Source organism: Pseudopipra pipra, chromosome 18, assembly GCF_036250125.1.
Source record: "Pseudopipra pipra isolate bDixPip1 chromosome 18, bDixPip1.hap1, whole genome shotgun sequence".
NCBI lineage: Eukaryota > Metazoa > Chordata > Aves > Passeriformes > Pipridae > Pseudopipra > Pseudopipra pipra.
The window spans coordinates 4,267,102-4,290,966 of record NC_087566.1 but is presented as its reverse complement, the minus strand read 5'-3'; the positions used below and the strand labels follow the sequence as shown (position 1 = coordinate 4,290,966).

The following is a 23,865-nucleotide window of genomic DNA, read 5'->3' as shown; positions in this document are numbered from 1 at the left end:
TCCTTTCTTCCTTTCCAGTGACTTTCTGGGATATCCACCTTGAGGAAAGGAGTAGTTCCCAGTTTCCAGGTGCTCTCATCTATTTACCCAGCTGACAAAAACCTCATGCATAGTAAGATCTTATCAACACTGGCACTTTATGAAATACCTTAATTACCTCAATTTCCTACGGCTTCTTTCACTTTTCAGATGATTTAGAGCTGCAAACAAGGCTCCCAGAAGATTGTATAGAGACTGTGCTCATGACACCACTTAAATAAGAACATGACAGCAAGTCATACTCTTTCTAATAATATCAAATATTTAAAAATATACATTGACTGAGCTTAGACATTTGAAAGGTATTGTTAATTTCTAATGGGTTTGTGCATTAAAGGCGTGAGGACTAATGACAGACTAGGCAGATCAAACAGAGGTTTCTCCTGACACTCCAGCTCTGAAGGACTCAAATGTGGATAAGACTGTTATGTAAGACAGGCTTTTGGATATCACTGAAGTGCTTTACAATTAAGATTGAATATTAATAAAAGACTTAAACTGAAAACCTCCAGCTATTAGAAGGATTAGGACTTTGCAGTGGGCTAGGGGAATACATACAATGTCAAAGCCATTTTCTTGGCTGTGATCAAAGGCAGTAAAGGCTGTGGCAGAAACAGCATCTTGGAGGAAGGGGAACAGAGCTTCAGCATCACATAATATTAATTAACAATAATATTATTAACAATGTAATATAACAATAGTAGCAGTAATAATAATAATAGCAGCAACAACTCATGCAGAGACTACAATCCATAGCAGCAAAAGAAAAATTCTAGGGGTGCAGCTAGAGACTCTCAGGCCCAGCAATGTGCCTTTTACAGCAGGTGTCCCCACACCAGGGAAAAAACATCTGCTCATTTACCCCCCTGCGGCTGTCCCGGCTTTCCTGGGAAGAGCGTGTGAGAACAGGACTCACACGGTGCTTTTGTCATTCAGCGGCAATGTCGGCTCCTTCCACCAGAGCACCGGACAAGAGGAATTAGCACGGACCTTTACAGGGCTCAATGCCACGCAAACCAACTGGGCTTTATTAGATTTATTTTCCGGAGATTGATTTTTTTCTTCCAAAAACAATCTCTCAAGGAAGTGCCCTAAAGGGTATTTCCTTCGAGTGCCCGGGTCATTTCCCTGTGATGGGATTCCCATGGGAACAATTGCTCCAACAGTTTCATTGTGTTCTACAGAAACTTCAGTTTGTCATACACTGTCATCACGCAAATAGTACTGGCTGCATTTTGAATTTACTTCTTACTTACAAGGTCTCCTCCTCTTGGAAAAACCCGGGGACTCACTCCCCTTGGTGAGTCCATTCCCAGACTGTGCCATCTGCTGCAGGGACTGTGCCTGGAGCGTGTTCCCTCCCAAGCCACAGCCCTGGCTACTGGAACTGTTCAGTTGCCCAGGCTCAGGAACAGGGACAAGGCAAAAGCCTTCACTGGGTTAAGCAGAGACAGCTGGAAATGCGTCATTAATAAGGAATAACTTTGAAAGCAGTTTGGGTGCAGAGGGATTAAAGAGTGCCATATGGTATCAGGAATAAAAAGATGCCAAGGAGTGTAACTTCAGTAGAAAAGAAGAAGCTACCAAGATGCCCAGAAGAACTGAAAGTCTGGAAATACAGAAGGCAATTGGGAAAATATAAATTGCATGTGTACGTGCTAGAAATCCATGTTTATCTAAAAGCCATGTATGCCAGTAAAAAGGAAGACAATCAAAAGCTTTATTTTCCTTAATACTCAATTTTGATGCATTTGAAATGTTTAAGAGGTTTCAGTCAATTCAGGCGGTGAAAACTCCTTAGAAATCCATATGCATTATGAGATATTGCACTTTGCATAAAAATAAAATGTAAAGATTTATGTTCTTTAGGCAAATACAAAAAAGAAAAAGGAAAGTGGACCTGAAGAAATGCATGTGGCTGGCTGATTCTGACCTTTTCAAAGCTTACTAAGGGATGTCTCTCCTGAGATTTTTTAAGAAAATTCAGATTAAGGTCTGTCCTCTTAATAGGGAATTGGTTTTCCCTCAAAATTTTCAAGGCTGATGGAAGGTCAAAGAACCAACCCCTGGCAATCATCCAGTCCAGCATTAAGTTCAAGTCAGATCTAAACACAATGAAAACACAAAATACACCATACAAGAGATTCTGAGAGATATAAGCACATTTAGCTCAAAGATCAAACCATGGAGAATCACATGTGCTCTATGACAACCAGGATGGACCGAGAAAATACTTGGCATATGGAAGAAGATGTGAGAAATGTCCTGGGTCAGCTTTGCACATTTTGCAAGCAGCAGCAGAGCTTGCACGACACAGACAATACCATTGCAGTGCCACCTCCAGTGAACTGTTCATGAGGGAAAGCTCAGTGTTGCAGTGGGAAGTGAATACACTATCAGCTTGAAAGGAAATGAAACATTTATTAAATTGGACAATGGCACACGAGGACCATGCTAGACACAGCCTTGTGTGCAATTAAAAAAATAAAACACAGAGAGCAAGGGATATCCAGGTAAAATGCAGAGATTACACTGATAAGCTTGTCACCATTAAAGGATTATAGAGAGTAGATATATGAGTAAATAGGATCCCGAAAAACAATTAAGGGTAGTGGCTGAGAGCATTGTTTACGGTGCCAAAGGCACAGCAAGCGCTAGACTTGGGCAAATGGCAGCACACGTAGGAAGGTTGGTACAACACAGAGTGCTGAGAAAAGCTTGATGCTGTTTTTCCAGCTGAAAGACACCAGCCATCTCCCTAAGACTTTCCAGTGAAGGAAAGGCTTATTGGTCTCAGAGTCACCAACTAAAAGAGACAAGTGGCAGGAAGAACGCGACATGCTGCTTTCTCAGTGGTACTGACACTGTGTTCTGTCACTAGGAATAACTTCCAGTCTCCATTAACCTCACCCCAACAATGTGGTGGAAACCAGTATTAAAATAATATATCATTTTTTGGCAAATCCTGTTGATAAAACTGGTGCAGTCATATGCTAATATGTATTTAACATCAGATAATTTGATCTGCAGCAAGTAAATCCAATGGTATCCAGCTGGATTCACAGCTCACGCCTTTGCAAAAGGAACACTGGTGACTTAGGAAAATGTTCAACCAAAATATTAATAAACATTATTAATACCACAGAAGCAATCCAGAACATTAGCTGAAAGGACAGTATTTAAAAACCACATTTTCCAAATATTTGTCTACTTCCCTTCTCTGGTGGCAAAGGACAAGGCTAATTAATCAGCTACATCTGCAGTAAAATCTCCACATTTTCCAGTGGAAAGACAAGATGGAAATTTAAGAACTCTTATTTTGCTCACAATTAGTTCAACTTCTTATTGATCCTTTGCAAACTGTCAATTAGATATATTTATTTTTTATAGTCTAAAGATATGTAAAAGGAGAGTTGCCTGTACCACTGCTGTAACAATTAGCTGAAGCTTTCAGGTCAGTGGTATCTATTGGTTCATAAATTAGTGTCCTCTGCTACCAAACAAACTTTGCATCATTTTATTAATGGAGTTCCAAAGTTCATTAACACTTCAATTTACTGTCCCTGGCTTGAAACCTTGAAGTTAAAATAAAAATACAATTACATGCAAGAACATATTAACTAGATAAATAATTCCTGAAATGCTATTACCATATTTACAACTAAAACTTCAATGTATACTTTATGCATGATTTTGAGTATTTATAATGCAAGTTAATAGTCTCTGATGCAACATATTAGAAAACCACGCTAATAAAACAGGGCTTCTCCTCTCTAGACAATGTATTTAACAAAATAAAAAATGAGAATTAGAATACTTATACTGAAAAAACCTGAAGTTAGAGGAACTGGGGTTGTGAAGTAACATAAAGAGATAGATTAAATGGAACAGACAAGTTACACTCTGTAGTCCCCAGATCCACCAGCTTCACAAACATGACACAACACACATTTATGATGATCAATAGCTCCAAACAAATATTCACAGGAGGCTGTGGACATGGGAGGTTGTCTTCGAAGACAGGCATATGCTGAAGAGGAACACAGAACACATTTCCAAGTTCAGGAACAAGATTTTTGCCTTGCCTGACAAAGTGACAGCTTGGGAGCTGTTATAATAAATTGAAATAACTTAATCTAGATATGGTATCACCAAGTGGGCTTAGCACACCCTAACAACAGTAGTCTCATATGTTGAGAGAGATCATCAACTTTAAGCTACACTCTAAATCCTTCAGAGAATGAGGATCTTTAGCATTTATTAGTTATAAGTCCTTATTAGAGCTGTGTGTCATAGAATAATTGCTTTGTTAATTTGGATGATGATGCTGATCTGGCTTGGATAGAAGGGTGAGATATTGAGCATTTTAATAGTGTTTAGCCTCCCAGACACAAGAACTCTGTGGAAGAAGCCCAGCAGAGAGACATGGTGGTTGAGCAGCTGAAATTCTTACTGATTACTGAGTGTTATGCAAGAAGACTCCCCGCACAGTTCCCTACAGTGATTTCTGCTGGCAGGAGAGGCTGGAAATGGTAATAAAAAGCAACACTTGTCCATTACAATGGCAGTAGGGTGAATTGTATGCATGTTCAAACAAGATGTCAATGCTAAACACTGATTACCCAGGCAATGCTTCAGTCACCAACCCCATCTCTCAGCCTGTGGTGGTGTCTCACTCCCAGCAAGAGCAGGGGAGCATCAAAGTTTTCCCACAGTTATTCCCCCCAGTCTAGTGCTATTCCTGGAAGCACAGTATGGTCATATTATTTGAATCCCCACTTGCATCAGAAACACTGATCTGGAACATTGCATCCTGTACCCCTTGGAACAGCAAATGTTTTACAGGCCCTCCTGTGACCCAGGAGCCAGGAGGACAGCATGGGGGGAATCATCAGCAAGAAAGCCCTAAATGAAGAAATGAAATAGGTCTCCCTTGGAGAGGAGGCTTACTGGAGTGTAACGAAAACAAACCCCATCCCTCCTCCCCTGTGCACACATACACACACCCTGGAGGCTTTTGCAAAGCCACAGGAACGGAAATAATTTTGTTTGAATCCATCAAGCATTAAAATCCGTTCGCTGAGGGATTGAAGTGAAAAATGAGCCGGAGACAGGAATTAGAAGCTCACCGCCTGGGCTGTCAAAAGGGATTTTCCCCAGATAGAAAACAAGCAATTGGAAATGCAGGGAAGTAAATCCTTTCAGTCTCTGACATGTATGCACTCTCTTGGTTTCCCCTCCCAACCCTCTTGGTTCTGGGTTCACGAAGTCAAACCTGGACAAATCTCCTTGTGTGCTCTCTGGCCATATTGCCCATCCTTGGGATCCCCTTCCAGGGGTCTGCTCAGGAATGTTGCAAGCCTCAGGCAAAGGGGAGGTGGTGAGACATCCAGGGCAGCCAGCTGCACTTCCATACACTGTACTCATGGTGCCTGAGGTGCCAAGGGATAAACCAACAGCTCTAAGAACCATTTTATCTACTGTTTAAAATTTGCTGAAGAAAGAGACAAGGAGCAAAGTTGACATTCAAGTTATAATCGCTTATAAGTTACAAGCACATTTTAGTTTACCACTCAAAAAACCCCCCAAATGCTACACCTCATGTCCCTGAAATATGGTCTCTTTCTCTCAAGACCAACACAAATATCTCTGCACCAGCTACATTTTGTTGATGTTTCAGAGGTCTATTTGCAACCACAAAAGCCAGATGTCTATTTTTCCCAAATCAAAACAGAGATTCAGGAAAATGATGTGGCAGATAGGAAGAGTTTGGGCTACTGTGCAGAGGCAACCTCAGATTATGAGGTATGTGCCACATTCTCAGACATATCTCTGCAGTCTTAGAGCTGGACTTGAAGAAATAAATTATCATTGAAGCACTGGTTTATGCAGGGTAGACCTCCCCTTTAGCTGGTTGCCAAAACTGAAGTCAAGAGTTATTTATAGTACAGCTTCTGTATGAAGACAATAAACACAATGCACTGTAAATAGGCCAATATAGCTCTGGGTCCATAGCACAGGGATGTAGGACAGCCAAAAGAGAGACGCCCAAAGAAATCTACAGATCTACTAAATGGCCTTAACACTGAGTCTTTACACTCCTCAAACCGTGCACCAGCCACACACTGCTGAGCCAATTGCCTACTGAATGAAGAAGGGAGAGGAAGAAAGAAGTAATGAGAAGAAAAAGAGAAGATGAAGGGCTAGATATGCAGCATTTAAGCTATGGGAAGAAGCAACAGAGTGACAGGAGCCAAGGAGCCATCTAACCACAGCCCAGCTCCAGACACACAAATTGGTTTAAGAATAGGACAGAGGTAGAACAAGAACAAGGTAAAGATTCATGCCACAGGATCCCTGGTGCCTCATGGCTTTGAATTCAAAAGCCAGTTAAGAGAACAAACTTGAAGAAGTTTAATACAACAGAAAACTCAACTTTTATGTGTGCTAACACGCTTCAAGATAAAGTCTACAGTTACCTAGATACAATGACGTGTGTTTGTAGTAAATATTTTCTTTAACACATGCTGTCCTCTACTGTTGTGTAAAACACTTTCCTATTGTACTGCGACTCTCTCTGGTAATAGTCCTACCACTTAGGTGGTGTTTCATTGCTGTAGATCACACTGTGCTTAACCCAGGGGGTATCATTATCTCTGTTTCACATGTGGAGTCATGGAAGCACCTAAAGATGAAATGAATCCACAGCAAGATCAGAAAACTAACTACAGTTTTACAGTGGCAGCTTGTATAGAAGAGAAACCTCAGGAGGTTTAAATGGGATTTGCTGGCAGCATAAAGACTGTTTGAAAACATCCAGGGAAAGAGCTCAGGATAAACACAGAGACAAAGAAAGATAAAGGTGATAATGCCATGGCCAGGGGTCAGAAAGAATCAGCAAGTGTCAGCATAGCAGCTACACTAGAAAGAGTTTGTGTTTTCTTCACACTGATGATATTCACAGTTGTCTCCCTGCTCTTTGAGGAGCTGATGAGTTATCAGCAGAATCTTACACCAGGACCAGGGCACCCTTACAGCTGGACAAAAGACTTGGAAAAGATGCTGGCTGAAGTCAGCTGGTGGCTGTGTGGCTCTAGGAACAATACTGAGGTGGGAGCTGATCTGTATCTGGGAAGTCTTATGTTCCATCCCCATTCCCGTCCCCCTCCTGCTGAAGATGCTGCTGCACTGAACCTGAAAGGTCTGGTTATAAATAGCTTCTCCCTGCAGCTCCTCAATGAGCCACTGAGGCGGAATGAGTCATCTCTGCCAGCTCCGTGGCCCCCCCAAAATGCCTGCGTCAGGTTGGGAGCGTGGCTGCCAAACAGTGGCACACACTGTTCCCTCTCAAAGGGCAGTGGCCTTGGGGGACAGGGACACTAAACAATCCAGCTCTGCCCATTGCTCATAAGCACCCAAAAGTCACATCACTTTGTGAACAATGTAAAATCTGTCAAGAAGGCTTAGAAATCTACGCTGGCACTTCAACCCTTTGTCCACACCATCATGCTCACCACCCTGGTGTTCAGCTGGAGCTTCTAACCCAGTACTTGGTTTGTCATGGAAATGATTGAGCAGATCTCGGGGACTGAACCTCTCACCTTGCTTACAAAGAACTTCTCCTTACCAAGATGTGGTGACGCTGTTCAGGGAATGGGCACAGCAACAAGCAGGTGAGCTGCCAAACCCTCACCTCTGGGCCAGGTGTGCTACCAGGCACATCTCTGTATTTCCTATGATGAAATAACATGAGAATTTTAACAAGAAAATCAGATTTGCTTGTTTCATTGTGAGAGAAGTTCACCTAGCTGATAGACAGCTCTATCTCTTCTAGTGCTGTTGCAGGAAAGCAATTCCTTGGTTCCTTGGTGTGATTTCCTGAACTTGCATAGGACAGCAGGTAAAGAAATTCTAGCAATTATTTGTTCATATTGACTTTATTCAGAGGCAAATGGAACTCTCCTGAGACATGTCCTTTCTCAAACCCAAGACAATAAAGATAGACATTTAATGAATTTTAGGATAAACACCGCTATAAGTAAGTAAAGCACAAGTTCTAGCCAAGAAAATCATACCAATTTGCTGTGATTATCAGAGACTGAAGGGGTTGGGTGTGAGTACTTATGGTGGGGGAAATAATTTAAACCAATACTGGGTTAAAAGGAAGGAAAAGAATATCAGGTAGGGAAGAAAATACAAAGTCAAGATCAAAGGAGAACACAAGCAGGGTCTGGAAGCCAGTTATTACTGTTCTTAAACTAAATAAAACACACAGAACAAAGCAGAAAGCAAGATTTGGAGACAGGACATGAGGAAATCTCCTGGTGCTACATTTCCTTCACATGGAAAGTTTAAGATAATGTGATCCAAGTGATTCTGGTATGTTTTCCATAAACTAAGTTTAATGGCTGTGTCCTGTGGCTCACTCGAGCATTGTGTGAGAATTCAAGCTCTGGACAACAGGACAGGCAATCAAGACTGTCACACATTTCAGGTGAAGTCAAACCTTTGCAAGCAGAATCTTGAAAAACAAAACTCACAAATAGCTGTTATTTGAACTGAAGACCAGCAAGGTTGATGATGCTGATCCACACAAACAGAATACACAGAGCAATATATTTCAGTTCCCTCCGTTTGCCAGCTGGTGCTGACAAGGCAAATATAAGGCAAATATTCCCCAGCTCTGTGGCCACTGTGGTGCTGCCAGTGGTAGCCAGCACTGCCCCGTGTGACAGCAGGGGGGGTGTTTGCTCTCAGGTCATGATGCAAACGATGACAAAGCTTGGCAGACTTTCTGCTACCAGCTGAGGTGATACACTGTTGTCTCGAGGGAGGCAGAAGATGATGCAGCTTTACATGAGCTGCTTCTTCATTTTCCCTCCAGTTTTTAATTCATCATCAAACCAATAAGGTACATTGTGTTAAAAGTTAATGACTTTGTTCTGATAGAGTTTTAAAACAGACTTACTTCAGAATTTTGTAAGTCCATCATGTGTAACCTCATCTTTTCTATATTCATGTCTGGGAATATTTTATCTTCGATGACTTTTTTCTAAACAGAAGGGACCTACTCCATAGAAGAACCTAAACCTTGAAAAGACCTCTGTCATGCTTTCTACCACCTTCTCAGCACTTAGAAAGTTATTTATTGGCACTCATAAAAGGACAATTCTCCTTTCTGCTACCACCTGTAACCTGTCTTCCCCTTCCTCATTATTACCCCTTCTGTGTCTCCTAACAAGGATACAAAGAATAATCTCTGTTTTCTCTTACAATGTTCCCACATCAGTGAGTAACAACATGAATCTCACCTCCCCACTTTTCCCTGGGCAGAAGGAACAGGCTCCTCACTGTCTTTTCTCTTACCCATTAGAAGAGATCCAGCTGCATTGCTATTGATCCCTACACTCCTTAGCCTCTCTGTGGAATCCAACCTTTACAAAGGCTGTGCAACTGCAGGTTAATTGTGTCTCAAGGGTGTATCTGGGCTGTGCCCAAGTGCTGCCCCCAGCTCTGTGTTGTGCTGAGAAAGAAAATCACAGAGGTCAAAGCCCTGGTAACATTGTCAAAGCCCTGCCTTCCCTTCATGACGGGAGAAGGACAGAACAGGTAAACTCCTGAAGTTTCATGACTTTCTTGGCATTCTAGAATTCTTTTATTCTCACTAATAAATGTTATTTATCAATTCAGAAACTTAACACTTTGAGGTCAGTGCAGGTTATTTTATCCATTGCTATAGTCCTGTTACTTGCCACTTGGATGCAGAGACAGCAGCCAGTACAAGACACAGGACATAGAGAAATGTCTCAATACACAGGAAAGCAAATTCCTTGCTCGTTTGCGAAGTACAATTGCAATTACTTCAAGAGACATGTCCAGTGTACCCAGAGGGAGTCCTAATAATGCAAGGGAATGCCAGTGGCAAAGCCCACAGTGACAGTTCCAAAACTAAGAGAGTGGTGGTTGTCATACTTAAGAACAATACATTTTTTTTTTATAAGCAACAAAATAGTTTAAAAAAAGAAAATGAGGTACACATGAGGCAAGAGCCTTAGTGAGGGCTGAGGTCCTAATGGGAGCAAGGGAAATGCTGATGAAATACAATTTCTTGCTTTAAATATTTGTAAAGGCCAACAAAGATCCCAAAATAGCCTTTCAGAAATGAAAAAAAAAATCCTGATAAAACAATTCCACCAACAGGTGTCCAAATTGTCCCAAGACTGTAAGCAATCCTCTGGTGCCACACACAGCAAACTTGGAAATTAAAGATACTGAAACCAGTGGGAGTGCAATAGCTACTGGTAAGAAAGGATGAGAATTTTCACAGAGCAGCTGAAGCAATATAGCTGCTACTACCTGGAAAGGGCTGCCATTTACAACCATCAAACAAGAAATGAGAGGGAAAGCATCCCCAAAAGTAGTTCCTTCTGTTGAAATGGTGTTTGCAGGATCCTGTCTACATCCTTTCTCACCTGAGACCAGATATCTCTCCAACATCCAGGTTTGTTTCATCCTCATCGATGTCCTTCTTTGGCTGCTCTGAACACGGGGAATTCCAGCTCCTAAAGACAAAAGTGAAGGAGCAATTAGCCCAAATACATTGGTGGGTTCTGTCTTTTAGACTAGGATTATTCAAAGTATTATATACATTCCTTAGAAAAGCAGGCCTTTTTAAGGTCCAGGAGGCTTTCTGCCAAACTCCCCAGAAATTTATACAGACCTTCCTTAAATATCCCAAGGGAGGATGTTTTATGTTATCTCTCAGCTTGTGTAGCTTCCAACAAGGAGCAGGGCATACAAAGCAAACAGAGATAATCAGGTGTTTTCCATAAGCCACATCCCCTTGCAATACACAAAAATTCAGCTGGTCAAGTTCCAAATTGAACCCTGCGCTTGAAAACTGACCAAGGAAGTATTTAAACCGAAAACTTCAAGGAACAGAGGAAGCAGTTAAAAAAACCCCAAATTAGCTCGAATCAGGTTCAGGTAAGAATAATGCAGGACTCCTAATTCGACCCTAATTTCATTCCTTCATTCTTTAACCATCATATTTTTAATCCTTTCTGGTCCACTGGATCAACTTTGTTTTCCCCTCTGCCTATTCTTCTGCATTAAGCACAGATGCAGGAATTATGCAGCGAGATTTTTCTTAAATCGAAAAATGGGATGATTAAATTGTGTGTATGAAGAGAAGAAAAACGATCCCAAGGGAACTAAAAAAGTTAAGCACAGGTAAAAGCTGCCGATGCCCAGTGGCACATCCAGTCCCTTGGCCATGCTGTTGGCCAAGGTTGGGGTGCTCTGTCATCCATCTCAGCTCCAGCAGGATTTCAGATAGTGACAGGGACACAAGCATTTATATCTGCTGTCATCGTTGCTTGGCAGTAAAAATATATCCCTCTTAGGCTGTCCAGACATTTCAGTTTCTCTTAGGACCCAGTTTGAAAAAAACAAAAAATGAAAGAAACTGATTATTCCACTGTGGATAGGAATATGGAGGAGGTCACCATATGCGTAGGATAAATATCCTCCTGTTGCAAATTTGTATCAGTCAGTCACCATCATCTGCTCTGTGGGATAAAAATGTCTCAGATATTCTGCACTCAAACATCAGAATTGCCCATCTCATTTACGGTGCTTACTGCTGTTCAGCAGGATCAGCCATGAAGATTAAGGTGATTTTTTTGCTCAGCCAATTGCCCTTTCCTTTCTTTTCTTTTTTTTTTTTTTTCATTGAACCATCACCTCTCCCTTTCCCCAATGTCTCTGAAGAGACAAGGACAAAGTCAGGAGATTTGCAAAGGAACTGATTGTGCTCATATAGAAAATTAGATCATTCTGCAGAACTTTCAGCAGATCCTCTCCAATACTGCTCTTATACCTGTCTTTCATTGATTTTGTTATACAGTATCAAAAGGACACGGTAGACTCACATCTGAATGTAGTGCCAGTGCACTGAACAAAAAGTCACTCTGTCCCAAGGGAGAGGAAAAGGAATGGGCAAAGAGGAGCAAAAGAGAAAGGGAGAGCAGCACAGGGAAGAAAAGAAAGGCCAAGCAATAGCTGGAAAGAACAAATCCTTTCTTTTTGCTCTGTGCACCTTCTCTTGTTTCTTTCCCATACTCAAGTCCCCCCTGTCCCCTTTTCTGGCTCCTGGGATAATGTGGTCTGCAGTCTGATGGCTTTAAACTGAAACCCAGTCCAAACCTGACTTTTCAGTTTCTAGAGCTCTGGAAGGGCACAGGCAGGAGGTAAGAGCATCCCTGAGGAAGCAAGGCTCCTCCGGCGGAGCTGCTGCAGCAGCAAAGCTATTAATAAATGTTTGCAATCTTTTAATCGCTCCTCTAAATTGCCATCGTGTTCCTGCAAACCCCATAGTGTGTCAGTGCAGCTGCCTCCTCCCGCCTGCCTCCCCGTGTTCGTGCATGTGAGTGAGGGGGAACATCAGGAACATGCTCAGATCCGAGGGCTGCTGCAGCCTTAGAGGGAAATGATTTTGACAAGTGACTTTTTAAATCTTCCTTATTCCAGAGGAAGCGGCCCTGTTACTTGCATTTATAAACCATATTTTCACCTGGTCCGCCTTCTCCAGCAAATCCCGCCTGCTCCATCAAGACACTAAACTTTTTTTCATTAAAATATCACATCTGATCTGTCATGGCTTGGGACCTGCCACCCGAGAGGCCACGTCTCTTGTGATGTGATGGCACTGCAGGCACAGTCACCTAGCAGTCACTCTGGCTTAGACAAAGACATTCCCAGCCACAGAACGTTTCTGTCCACTTTAGGAGACCCACTATGGAGCTGACAGTCACCAGGGGTACAACACAAACATATATTGCTTTTCAGGTGTTTCCAAAGGGTCAAGTAGTCAGGATATAAGTGGACTGGAAAGCTGTGATCCTATTTAAGGCAAGAGATAACATTTCAGGATGAAAAGGATTAATACTTTCAAATAAATTGTCTATTTGCCTCTTTATGTTTCTAAAGTGTATCCATTATTGTCCAAACTAGGATATTACAGACAAAGCCACCTTCTAACGTCATGGTGGAGATCAGCTTAATCCTTTCTCTGTTCCCTCCCCCAGCTCAAACTCTCATCTTCATCCTAATTATAATAGCATTTGAAATTATCATGGTTTAAAAAAAGATGCCAGCTTATATAATATTCTTATTGCTTATTAATGATTTCAGAAGGGAGAGCAAGTTGCCTTGCATTCTGGGAATTATGCAAACCAGGGCTGAGCCATACCTTGTTGGACTCCACCAGTTTCTTATTTGGAAGCCTGATGCGTGAGGATCACCGTGTAATAACAGATGTTAAGGCTTTTAGTGAATGACAGGCCTGCTGCACACACCAGAACAAGAAGACATGACAGGCATCACATTTCACAGTGATTAGCCTGGGGCACTTTTCAGAGGCAGAAGACTCGAGGAGAAGTGACTTTAACGGCCCAGCGAGTGTGATAATCCCCCAGACGGCACAGCCTGAGGAGTTTGATTGCTGTTCAGGGTGGGAGCTTATGAACAACGATACAGAAAACAGCAGACTGGATATCAGGGACACGGTTACACTGACAGCCACAAAGAGTCTGCTGGGATAGGGAGTTATTAAGTCCATTACTTAATCTGAAGTTGCTTATACCCTGTCCTCAAGACATCACCTCCTCCATGCAGCTGTAACGTGTGAGAGGCACTAAAGAACTGAACTGGAGATTTAGTACATGTCCTTCAGCTTCCTGTGCTTGTCACTGTGGTGAACATGGGGTGGAGTAGGAGGGAACGTGAATGGGAGCAGGAGCTCTGTATCCATGTTATAAACTGCTGCAGTTTTATTAAAAAATGAGCTTCAATATGAGATGATATCATCCGTCTCTGATACTAAGAGACTATTAAAAGACAAATGAAGTTGCTTGCCCCCACACTTACAGAGAAATACCTGCACCCCGCAAGTCCCCAAAATAAAAGAGCTCAGTATGTATAATTTAAGTTAATTAATTAAATAAAATTATTTTTAAATTATTTTGTTAATGTCTGTGATCTGAGTCACAGATGCTGATTTTACAATACTGGGTAACATTATAATAACAGAGAAATAACAGAGAGTACATATGCTTTTTCAAGCAATAAGTTTATCTATGTAGCAATATACATTAAAATATTGAGAGCTGAAGTTGAATGTGTGTTTTAGAGGAATCTAATAAACACTCAAAATCGTCACTTCTTGCTTTTTAAAAATCCCACATCTAACAAAAAATAACTTCATCATTATTGATTGAATAGCTGTCCCTCTGTGTGCCACAAACAAAGCTGAGGGAGTTGTGGGTGGGGACAGGGAAGGAGAAGAGGTGGAACAAGTTAGAGGAACCAATCCATCTCCTGGAGACAAACTATTACACATAGAAAATTTCCCATGCCAGCATATCTAGAGATAAATGGGGATGCCATGTCTCAGACAGTGCTGCACATTAAGGTACAATGTTGGGAGTGTGGTGTCCCCTGCCAGCCCTGTCATTCCATCAATGGTGCCCCACCCTGGCATTTACCCTGGCAATGGTGTCCCTCAGGCTCCTACAGGATGAAAATCTTGCTACCTCTACACATCCTACACATAGAAAAAAACCCCCACACTTAACTGGCTCCAGTTTAGTTTTTTGACCTGCAAGCGGGTTCTGGTTTTAAGCTATGCACAGTCCACACCACCAATCCCTGATGTGTCTCACATTCTGTCCTTACACCATGTCCCTTGCTGGCTAGAAAAGTGGTACTTGGCTTGGCACAGACACATGGGCAGCCCGGGGTGCTGACATACAACAAGCATATGCTGAAATGTGGGGAAAAGTGAGCTCCCTCAGGAAAGATGGAAAATGAAACCAGATGCCACCAATACTGAGAGAGAGAAGAAACCAGATCTGATCCTTTAGATGACTAGATGGGAGCTGCTCATGTTCAGAGACAGTAGGACCAAATTCAGCTCTAATTAAGTCACTAATGTTACAGCAGGATAAACATGATCTTCAGAGGTATGAAACAGGAACAGAGAAGGTCACACAGTCACAACTCCTTGAGTTCCAGAATGAGCGCTATGGAATTTTACTGAGGGGGCCCGAGGGATGTGCCCTGGGTCAACTGCCCCCAAATCATCTCACTGTGGCAGATGCCATCAAGCACTGCAAAAAGGTTGTTATGTGCATCACCGGGAGCTTTAGCTTGGGACCAACCAGCAGCAGGCAAAAGGCATCTCAAGTGCAGCTCAAACCCCTGTGCCCTCAGGGCGACTGGTGACAACAGCCTCGCAAATCCAGCAAGATATTTTTTGGTTTGTTTCTGTCTTCATGGTGCATATAGTTTAAAAAAATGATAAATATTTACTCTCTTTGACTCAGGTGCAAGTATATCTTTCGAAAAACAAAATTGAACAAAATAAAAGTAAAAAGCCCCAGCAAGCTTCCCAAAATAGGTCAGATGCTTCCAGTGCTTTTTGCCTTCTCTCATCTGTAACAACCATCGCCTCTGGAAATCTGTTTGCATTTACTGGTCTTTGTGAGCATCCTCAGTCAGCACAAGAGAAATAGAGGTGCTCTTGATTCTCCCCCTTCAAATCTGCTCACACACAGTGCACCCTACTCTGCTTTCACGGGCCTTTCCCTTGTTGTGCTGGGCTGTGGGACGCTGCAGCTAACATTGGATCTAGGCAAGAACAGACGGGTGGGGAGGTCTCTGTCAGAGCGGGTCAGGCAGAGTTGAGCCCCGTGTGCCCCAGCGAGGCAGTGACTGACGCTCTGCCTGCACCAAGCTGACACCGGTACAAGCCGAGACCCTGCAGCTGCCAGGGGGAGCCCCGGCCGTGCCCCACCGAGCAGCTCCAGCAGAGCTCCCCTTCTCCCCTGCACGCGCTGCCGCTGCCCAGCCGGGGCCAGGCAGAGGCACGGGTTATATAAGGCTGCTCCAGGATTCCTGTCCACTCGGCTCAGCACTGAGTGATGGATGCACTGGAAAATGTTTTTCATTGCCTCCCTCATTAGGGAGACAAGTGCTCTGCAGAAGGCTCTGGTTCTGTGCTGCTCCAGGCTGCTAGAGTTAAACCCAAAGCCGCGTAGAGAAAGGATTATTCCGTGTGCGGCAACACAAGCAGACACATCTTACTGTAAAATAGGGCCTTGGCTTAATCTGCTCATGGGAATTCGGGGGAAAGGAAAAGCAGAGAGCAAAGATCTGCAAGGCAAGCAACACTAGACACATCATTTCTGTTTCAGAGTGACCTCCACACCAAGTCATATGTGGAGAAGGTCACTCAGGTAGGATATGTTTATGCCGCAAGAGTTTATATTATCTCAGTTATTACATTATTTAAGTGCATAATAACTCAATAATTTATTTGTAGCACTCCTTGAAGCAGATAGTTATTATCCTCATTTTGCCAATGTTACCCTCAGGCCTGGAGAGATTAAGGGTCAGACTTTTATGCATGGGAAGGTGCCCAACTCATACTGATATCAAAGGAAGCTATGAACCTACATATTTTGACAACAGAAATCAAGGGGGCAGTTAGGAATTCCAGGTCTCAGGCAAACCTATCCAGTAACCTTATGTAATTGAAAGTGCTCTGCTCTTGTAAAAATTCTAATTTATTTTTCTTTTTCACCTAAATTCAAATATCTCAACACAGTCTCCATTGCTGTCTGTGCTAACCCACAGGAGATGTACTGGTTACTTCTTTTAATAAGCTTCTTCCCCAGATAGGCAGACTCAAGGGTTTGCTTTGTTGTTGTTGTTGTTGTTACTGTTGTTTGTTGGTTTCTAATACTTTCCCTTTGGTTTTACTGTGCTTATTCCACAGGTTTCTGGAAATTTACTGAGAAAAAGTCTCACAGCATCCTCAGCGACAACAAGCCTCACAAACTGTACCTCCTGTTTGAGTGCCATTCAGCACAGAACAAAACACCCAGTCCTGCCTCTGTAGCTGCTCTGAGATCTGTTATCTCTGAAAATACTGGTTTCAAGTGTGGGCTGGAAAGTGAGTAAGACTTGCTGAGGCCGCTCTTAAGTTTATGGCAGCCTTTGCCATAACATTATGGAATGTTGTAGGACTCCCTACAGCTAGCAAGAAGTTAAAATCTCCCTAATGCTACTGGATTCTTTGTAAAGAAGCAATTTTTCAATTTTACATAATTAATAGTAATTACTCTTTATCTTCAGAGACCAGAACAAAGAATAATTAATCCATCTTAACATCCCTGTTAAGGAGCTATTAAATATGGGGGTTTTATACAGCAGACTACTCAGTAACTTATGTGGCCTGCAGTTCAGCCTGTGTTCCCTAATGCAGAAAGGAAAGAGAAAAGAATCCTGAACTATCTGAACTAATATTCTAGTTCTTGCCTCAATTTAATTAACTAGTTTGGAAACAGCTGTTTCCTTCTTGCAGCAGCATTTCCTTCTGCAAATGAAGTGTGCTGCCCACAGATCTCTCATTTACAGAAGCAGTTCTACTACATTTTATAAATAATAACATTCAAGTGGACAGTTTACTAACTTTAACATATATCTGTGAGTAAAGTATTTGCAATCATTCCTGTTGTAGAGCTGGTGAAAACAAAGCTCACAATTTGAGGGCCAGCTTCTCACTTGGCACATCACTTTTTTTGTACTACTCTTCTCTCACGCTGGTTTTGGCTGCACAGGAGGCTCCTGATCCTGTGTTCACGCCAGACAGCACGTGCCAAACTCACAGACACTCGTGCCCTTTATCAGATCTTAAAATTTGGCTTCAATCTTCCAAAGCGGCTCCCAATTTCTGATATCTTAATGGAAGCTCACCTTACAACTCATGGAATGTCTCTCAGAGCACACAGTCCCTATTAATCTGAACTGCAACGTCCTGTTCTTGACTATTAAAAAAAAAAAAAGAAAGAAATGTGAATTTACTATTTTTATCCTAAACAAGTAGTCCAAGACCACACTGCAAGCACTGAAAGAGGCAGAAGCAGAATTTGCTTCAAACACACAGCTTTGCAAGACAATTACTCCACGTGGCAGGATGACAGCAAAGATGAGGGCAGTGCTGCAGGCAGCACGTGTGGCAGCTCATGTGGCAGCTCTGACAGACCAGCAGCCTCTGACCCCTGACAGTTTGGGTGTCCAGAAAGCTCTGACTGGTGATTACATGTTAAGGGGATAAAAAAGGATAGCTTTTATTCCTACATGTATTGATCCAAGGGAACCTGAGCTCAAAAGGGAGGAGTAGAGAGACATGGAAAATGGGGGAGTAAAAAGGGACCAAAGGGAGAAGGAGAATGTCCCAAATGTTAAATGAAAGCATCTGCATGAAAGGCTCCAGGCCAGCAGGCTCACAGAATGCACTCTTCTGTCTCAGTGACCTTGTGAAGATAAACTGAACAAAAAGCTTCGGGCAACATCAGACAGGATTTAAGAAGCAGTTTTAATTTTAGCCAGATTGTTTTGTATTTTCGGCTGTGGGGTTATCTGGGGATGCAATGTGCATCCAGTGGAACAAAATGTGGTTGTCACCCTCAACTCTAATACTGCACCTGATGGCAAATTCAGTTCTGTGTTTCCAGGGGGAAGCAAAAATCATGGTGTTGGCCATACAGTGGTATCACAAGGATGGAGCATCAATGCATCCTAATTTTACTGCAGAACGTAATTACTTGGCTACTTTATGCACGAGCAACATGCACGACCTATACTCCAACACAGTAAGTGCTAACACATGGGTTTTCTCTGCTTTCATAGTGTCCTTGCTCTGCATCTCCAGACTGACAGTTATTTTCTATGAAGAAACTGTTTAATCCACCTGTGCCTCAGTTTCCTCATCTACAAAATGGAAACGTCCAAAAAGAGTGCAAGGATTCACTAATATATGTTTCTTACAGTGGACACATTTGCTGCTAGTTTTAATTTTAGTAAATACATACAAACTCCAAGAGCTGGCAGCACACAGTAAGATATATGCATTATGTCTATTACAGATTATTAGCACAATTAACTCCATACAATACAAATGCAATCTAACCCACAATCTGGAGATTGTGTAATCCGAAATGAAGGTTTAGATCTTCAAGTCTGCAGTAAAATGTCAAAACATGAACTCAAACCAAGAAATCTGAGTCAACCCAGACTGATTGGGAATAGCCCCTCCACAGGCACACTACCACACATAACAAACAGGAGTTGGGAAAACAACACCTCAGTATTTGTCTTGCACCTCCCCAGCATCACCACTTTATTGGACAATCATTGGTGAACACTTATTCTGATAGGGAATCTTATATCCAAAGTTCTCAACCTGCTTTACAAATCGTCTCTAACGTCTATAGACAGTGCACATTATTTCCCCCTGTCCTCACATGCTCTGTTCATAATCTCTATTTGATAAGCTATCCTGAGTCTCATTGTCTCTCCAAGTCTGCAGGAGAGACATCCATCCTCTCACTTGGCAGGTCTCTTGACCCACAGTTCTATTTTAAAAGCATTTTCTGATTTTTCTCTCTCGGATCTTTTCTCGGGCGACAGTTCTTTCCCACCTTGACTGTGTAACTCACCATCCCTTGCAACAGTTTCTTGTATCCCTGACACTGGATCAATACAGCAGAGCTGGCAGAGGATGAGAGTGAGGAGGTGGGAAAAAAAAAAAAAGTGAAGATGTTGTAATCTTTTTAGTCCTGTGCTGTCAGCTCAGCACACCACGATGTCTGATCGGACTCACACACCTTGTACTGACACAGGCAGTGACTGCACAGGGAGCTGTGGTGGCTCAGATCTGCTCTGTGCATCCCCCAAACCAACAGCAGGGAACTAAAGGCAATATCCTACGTGAAATGAGGCAGGACAAGGCTATCTTACAACACTGCTCTCTGCACCGTGTCTCTCCTAATCAGCCTTCTGGACCGAAAACAGAGGCCTGTGCTATGCACAGGGCCCAGCCTGTAGCATGCACAGTGCACATGTCCTATTGGATTACAGGGCAGAGTGCACTCACATGCTCTGCTTGTCAGAGCCCAGCGTGCCTCTGCAAAAAGAAGGAAATAAGGGAAGGGATGGATAAAAGCAACCTGAGCACCACAGGGCAACCTGAGCCCTGTCAGAAGGCAGGATGGGGGATGCCACCACAAACACCGGGGCAGCAGACAAATATACCTGGTCAGCTATGCTGGAAGGCTAAGCTGGGACCTCACTCCACTAAGAAAGTAAGTGGGAATCTTCATGGACTTTGATACTGTTAAAAAATGTGAGACTAGCTTATCACCTAGGAGCTCATTGTATTGACAAGTGGAACAGATGACAGCTAGATCCCCTTTTGGATACTAAAACACAGAGCAATATGGCAAAGATCAATGCAATGCAGTCCTCTCATGGAGAAAATGCTTCTATCTGCATTAGCTTCAAAACTGACAAACTGCCCCCAGTCCCTTTGATCGTGGCCCAAGAGAAAAGGCCTCTTAGAAAGTCCATACTGGACTTTGTGCTTTCTTCTCCCCAGGCAACTCAACTCATATTCTGCAGTTCTCAGAAAAGAGCACAACATGAAAATGGGATCACAGGTGAAGGAGAGAGGAGTTAATAGCCACGGGGAGACAGCAGCAGCGCAGGCATCTATTTCAGAGGGCAGAAGTTTATCACACAGGACAGGATTTCCACTGGGTTTATCACTGTTTTCTTTGTGTGGAATGAAGGTCATTAAAGAAGATGTTTCCACTCTGAATTAGCAATGAGTTCCCACTTAATCTATAGTGCCTCAGCGCTCCCGTGTGACCTGACTCCAGGGACCTCGCTGAAGCTCTTCTCCCACCTCACACCTTTTCCCTTATCCCCCCCCCCCATTCCCCTCTCCCCAGTTTCTTCTCGTACCAGATCTTTGCAAAGAGCATTCCCTGCTTCCTCAGACCACGTCCCAGATCACAGCTTTGGAAACCACGACAGAAACAAGAAGTAGCTCTGTTCCGCAATTCCCTCAGCTGTTTTCATTACTTAGCACGTGTGCCCAAACCCCCCCGTACCTGGAGCCCAAGGAGCTACAAACTCTGGAGTTTTCTACGGCAGCAGAGCCCTTTCAGGAGCACTGGGGAGGAACTGGACACTCTTGGTAAAGCCCTCTGGGGGCAGGTGCCGGCCCCACAGCAGCCGCCCCACAGCCGGGGGGTGACCGGCACCGGACCGTCCTCCTCCCTCGGACCTCCTGCGGCTCCCGTCACACGGAGACGTCCCGTCTCCCTCATTCACACTTTGGCGCACTAGACAAGGCGGGCTCGGCCAGGGCGGGCCGGCGCAAGGCAGCGAGAGGGGCTAAAGCCGAAGCTCGGACCCTCAGCGAACCCGGCGGGGCCGCGGCCCCTCAGCCGCCCCCTCACGCGGCCCGCGCGCCGCGCGCGCCCCCTGGCGGAGGGCGGGGGCAGGAGGGGGGCGCGTGGGGGGACCCGGGGAGGGGCCGGGGGGCAAAGGGACATCGGGACCGGGCTGTGCCGGGAGCTGGGTGGGCAGCGGGGCCCGGGCAGGGGTCGTCTCTCTGTGCTGGGCACTGGTGAGGCTGCACTGCGAGTGCTGTGACCGGTTCTGGGCCCCTCAACTCAGGAAGGACATTTAAAGGATGGAGCGCGTTCAGAGAAGAGCATCGGAGCAGGGGAAGGGTCTGGAGTGCGTGTCCTATGAGGAACGGCTGAGGGAGCTGGGAGTGTTCAGCCTGGAGGAGGGGAGGCTCAGAGGAGACCTTACTACTCTCTAAACTCCCTGAAAGGAGGTTGTAGCCAGGTGGGGATCGGGGTTTTCTCCCAGGCAACTAACGACAGGACGAGAGCACACAGCCTCAAGCTGCACCTGGGGAGGTTCAAGCTGGACACTAGGAAGAATTTCTTCACAGAAAGGGTGATCAAACACTGGATCGGGCTGCCAAGGGAGGTAGTGGAGTCATCGTCCCTGGAAGTGTTTAAGGAAAGACTGGACGTGGCACTGAGTGCCTTGGTCTAGTTGTCATGGTGGTGTTGGGTCACAGGTTGGACCCGATAATCTCAGAGGTCTTTTCCAACTTAATCGACTCCGCGATTCGGCGGTTCCGTGACCGGCCGGGGCTCGCAGCAGCATTGCGCACGCGCGCTCGAGGGAGGGAGGCGGGACCACGGTGGGGGACCGCCCTTCCCTTGGTCCCGCCCTCGCGCGGCGGCGATTGGCTACGGCGGCAGAGGCGCCTCGCCCATTGGTCGGAAGGGCCGTCCGTCCGGGCCGCGCGTACCGCCGCCATGGTTCGGTTCAAGAACAGGTGAGGCGGGCGGGGGCGGCCGGGCCGGGTGCGGGGTCGCCTCACGCCGCTCACCTCGCGCTGTCCGCAGGTACGTGCTGTGCGAGGTGCTCTCGGATGACCCGCGCTGCCGCCAGTGCATCGAGGACCGCGCCGTGGGCCTCGCCGTCAGGGACGCCATCGGACGGGTGCACGGCGACTACGGCCTGGCCTGCTGCTCCATCTCCTTCACAGGTACGGGCGGGACGCGCGGCCCCCGGGGGTGCGGGACTCCTCGGGCTCAGCGATGCGTGTGTGTCCCCGCAGTGAAGTACCTGAACGCCTACACCGGGACGGTGCTGCTGCGGTGCCGCAAGGACTCGTACCGGCTGCTGTGCTCCGCGCTGCCCTTCGTGCGCTACCTGGAGAGCCGCGCCCAGCGCTACCCCTGCGCCCTCAACACCCTGCACGTCGGAGGTCAGGAGCTGCCCCGGGGCTGGGGGACAGGCCCTGGGGCTTGGGGGGAGGACAGAGATCAGTTGTACCTGCCAGGACCCCCTCGTGCAGCTGCGGATGTCACACACTTCGTGTGTCACATCACAGATCTAAATAAGAAACAGGCACCAGCAGGTCTTTGTTGAAAGCCTCGTTAATTTTGCTTGAATCTTCGTTACATTTATCACAAAACCAGCAAATACAAGATGACATTGTTTTCTTTTTAAAATATATTTTCAAAGTATAGTATCTTCTATATCCTGGAAATTAAAACCCTTGGGGAACTAACAGGCACTGCATGTTAGAAATTATTGTTCCACCACTTAAACTCAGCAGTGCAGAAATGAAGTCTACAGCCCCTCCTCAGCAGTAACAAAATTGGTTGCTGGGGCATTTGATACAATGCTCTTTGGAAAATACACCAGCAGCTCTGAAGCACTTGGTTGTGTAGATTGTTACCTGTTTTTCTTGTGACTTCTACAGGTACCATAAGAACATGTCAGAAATTTCTGATTCAGTATAACAGAAGACAGCTGCTGATGTTGTTGCAAAACTGTACAAATGAAGGTGAGTTCCTCCAGCCACTTTACTAAAATGCAGCCTCAACTCCTGGGGATTTTGTAGGATATGCTGGGCTACTTCTGAATTCTTGGCCTGAGAAATGTTTCTTTCTTTAGAAGTGGAGGATATTCCAGTGTATGTGAAGAGACCAAGTAATGACCCTCTGTTGCTTTCTTTATTGCAGAGGAAAGACAGTGTATACGGAAGTCGTTGTTGAGCTGTTCCCTTACAGAAGAGCAGTCTCAGAGTGGAGATGAGGAGGATGATGACGGCACAGAGACAGACTGAACGTCACTTGTTACTGTTCACCTCCATCCTGAACTTGTTTAATCAAGATGTGACCAGTTATCTTCAGTGTTAAGCAAAGCAGGGCACAGGAAGAGCACCTGTTCATATTTATACTTCATTCCCTGTTCCAAGTGTTCTTCAATAATTTTTTTAAAAATAAAATACAGTTTCCCTTAAGCAGGTCACTTGCCTGTTTCACTCCAAGAGTCCAGGCCACCAGGGCTCCTAAGGAGTGTAGCAGCTCAATGTGG

The 23,865-nt window shown here is 44.6% G+C and overlaps 2 protein-coding genes across 2 annotated transcripts in view; one reads left to right on the top strand and one right to left on the bottom strand.

Moving 5' to 3' along the window:
• Positions 1 to 21,343, bottom strand: part of LOC135424302 (calcium-binding protein 1) — a 72,627-nt gene extending 51,284 nt beyond the window's left edge. The window contains exons 1-2 of the mRNA XM_064675463.1: positions 21,060 to 21,343; positions 10,512 to 10,601 (exon numbers count right to left, since the gene is read on the bottom strand). The gene's annotated coding sequence lies outside the window, so the exon portion shown is untranslated. The remainder of the gene's footprint in view (positions 1 to 10,511; positions 10,602 to 21,059) is intronic.
• Positions 21,344 to 22,224: 881 nt separating this feature from the next.
• Positions 22,225 to 23,791, top strand: POP5 (POP5 homolog, ribonuclease P/MRP subunit). Its single transcript, XM_064675491.1, has 5 exons — positions 22,225 to 22,312; positions 22,383 to 22,525; positions 22,598 to 22,747; positions 23,249 to 23,332; positions 23,511 to 23,791. Exons 1-5 carry the CDS (start codon positions 22,293 to 22,295, stop codon positions 23,612 to 23,614), a joined length of 501 nt encoding a protein of 166 aa, XP_064531561.1. The 5' UTR covers positions 22,225 to 22,292; the 3' UTR covers positions 23,615 to 23,791.
• Positions 23,792 to 23,865: the final 74 nt, after the last annotated feature.

What these genes read in the sequence shown, in the direction of transcription:
- POP5 (XM_064675491.1), top strand. Translation starts at nt 22,293, where the DNA reads ATGGTTCGGTTCAAGAACAG. An exon ending in ATGGTTCGGTTCAAGAACAG is followed by an intron (nt 22,313 to 22,382) that starts GTGAGGCGGGCG and finishes CGCTGTCCGCAG; the next exon opens with GTACGTGCTGTGCGAGGTGC. An exon ending in CTGCTCCATCTCCTTCACAG is followed by an intron (nt 22,526 to 22,597) that starts GTACGGGCGGGA and finishes GTGTCCCCGCAG; the next exon opens with TGAAGTACCTGAACGCCTAC.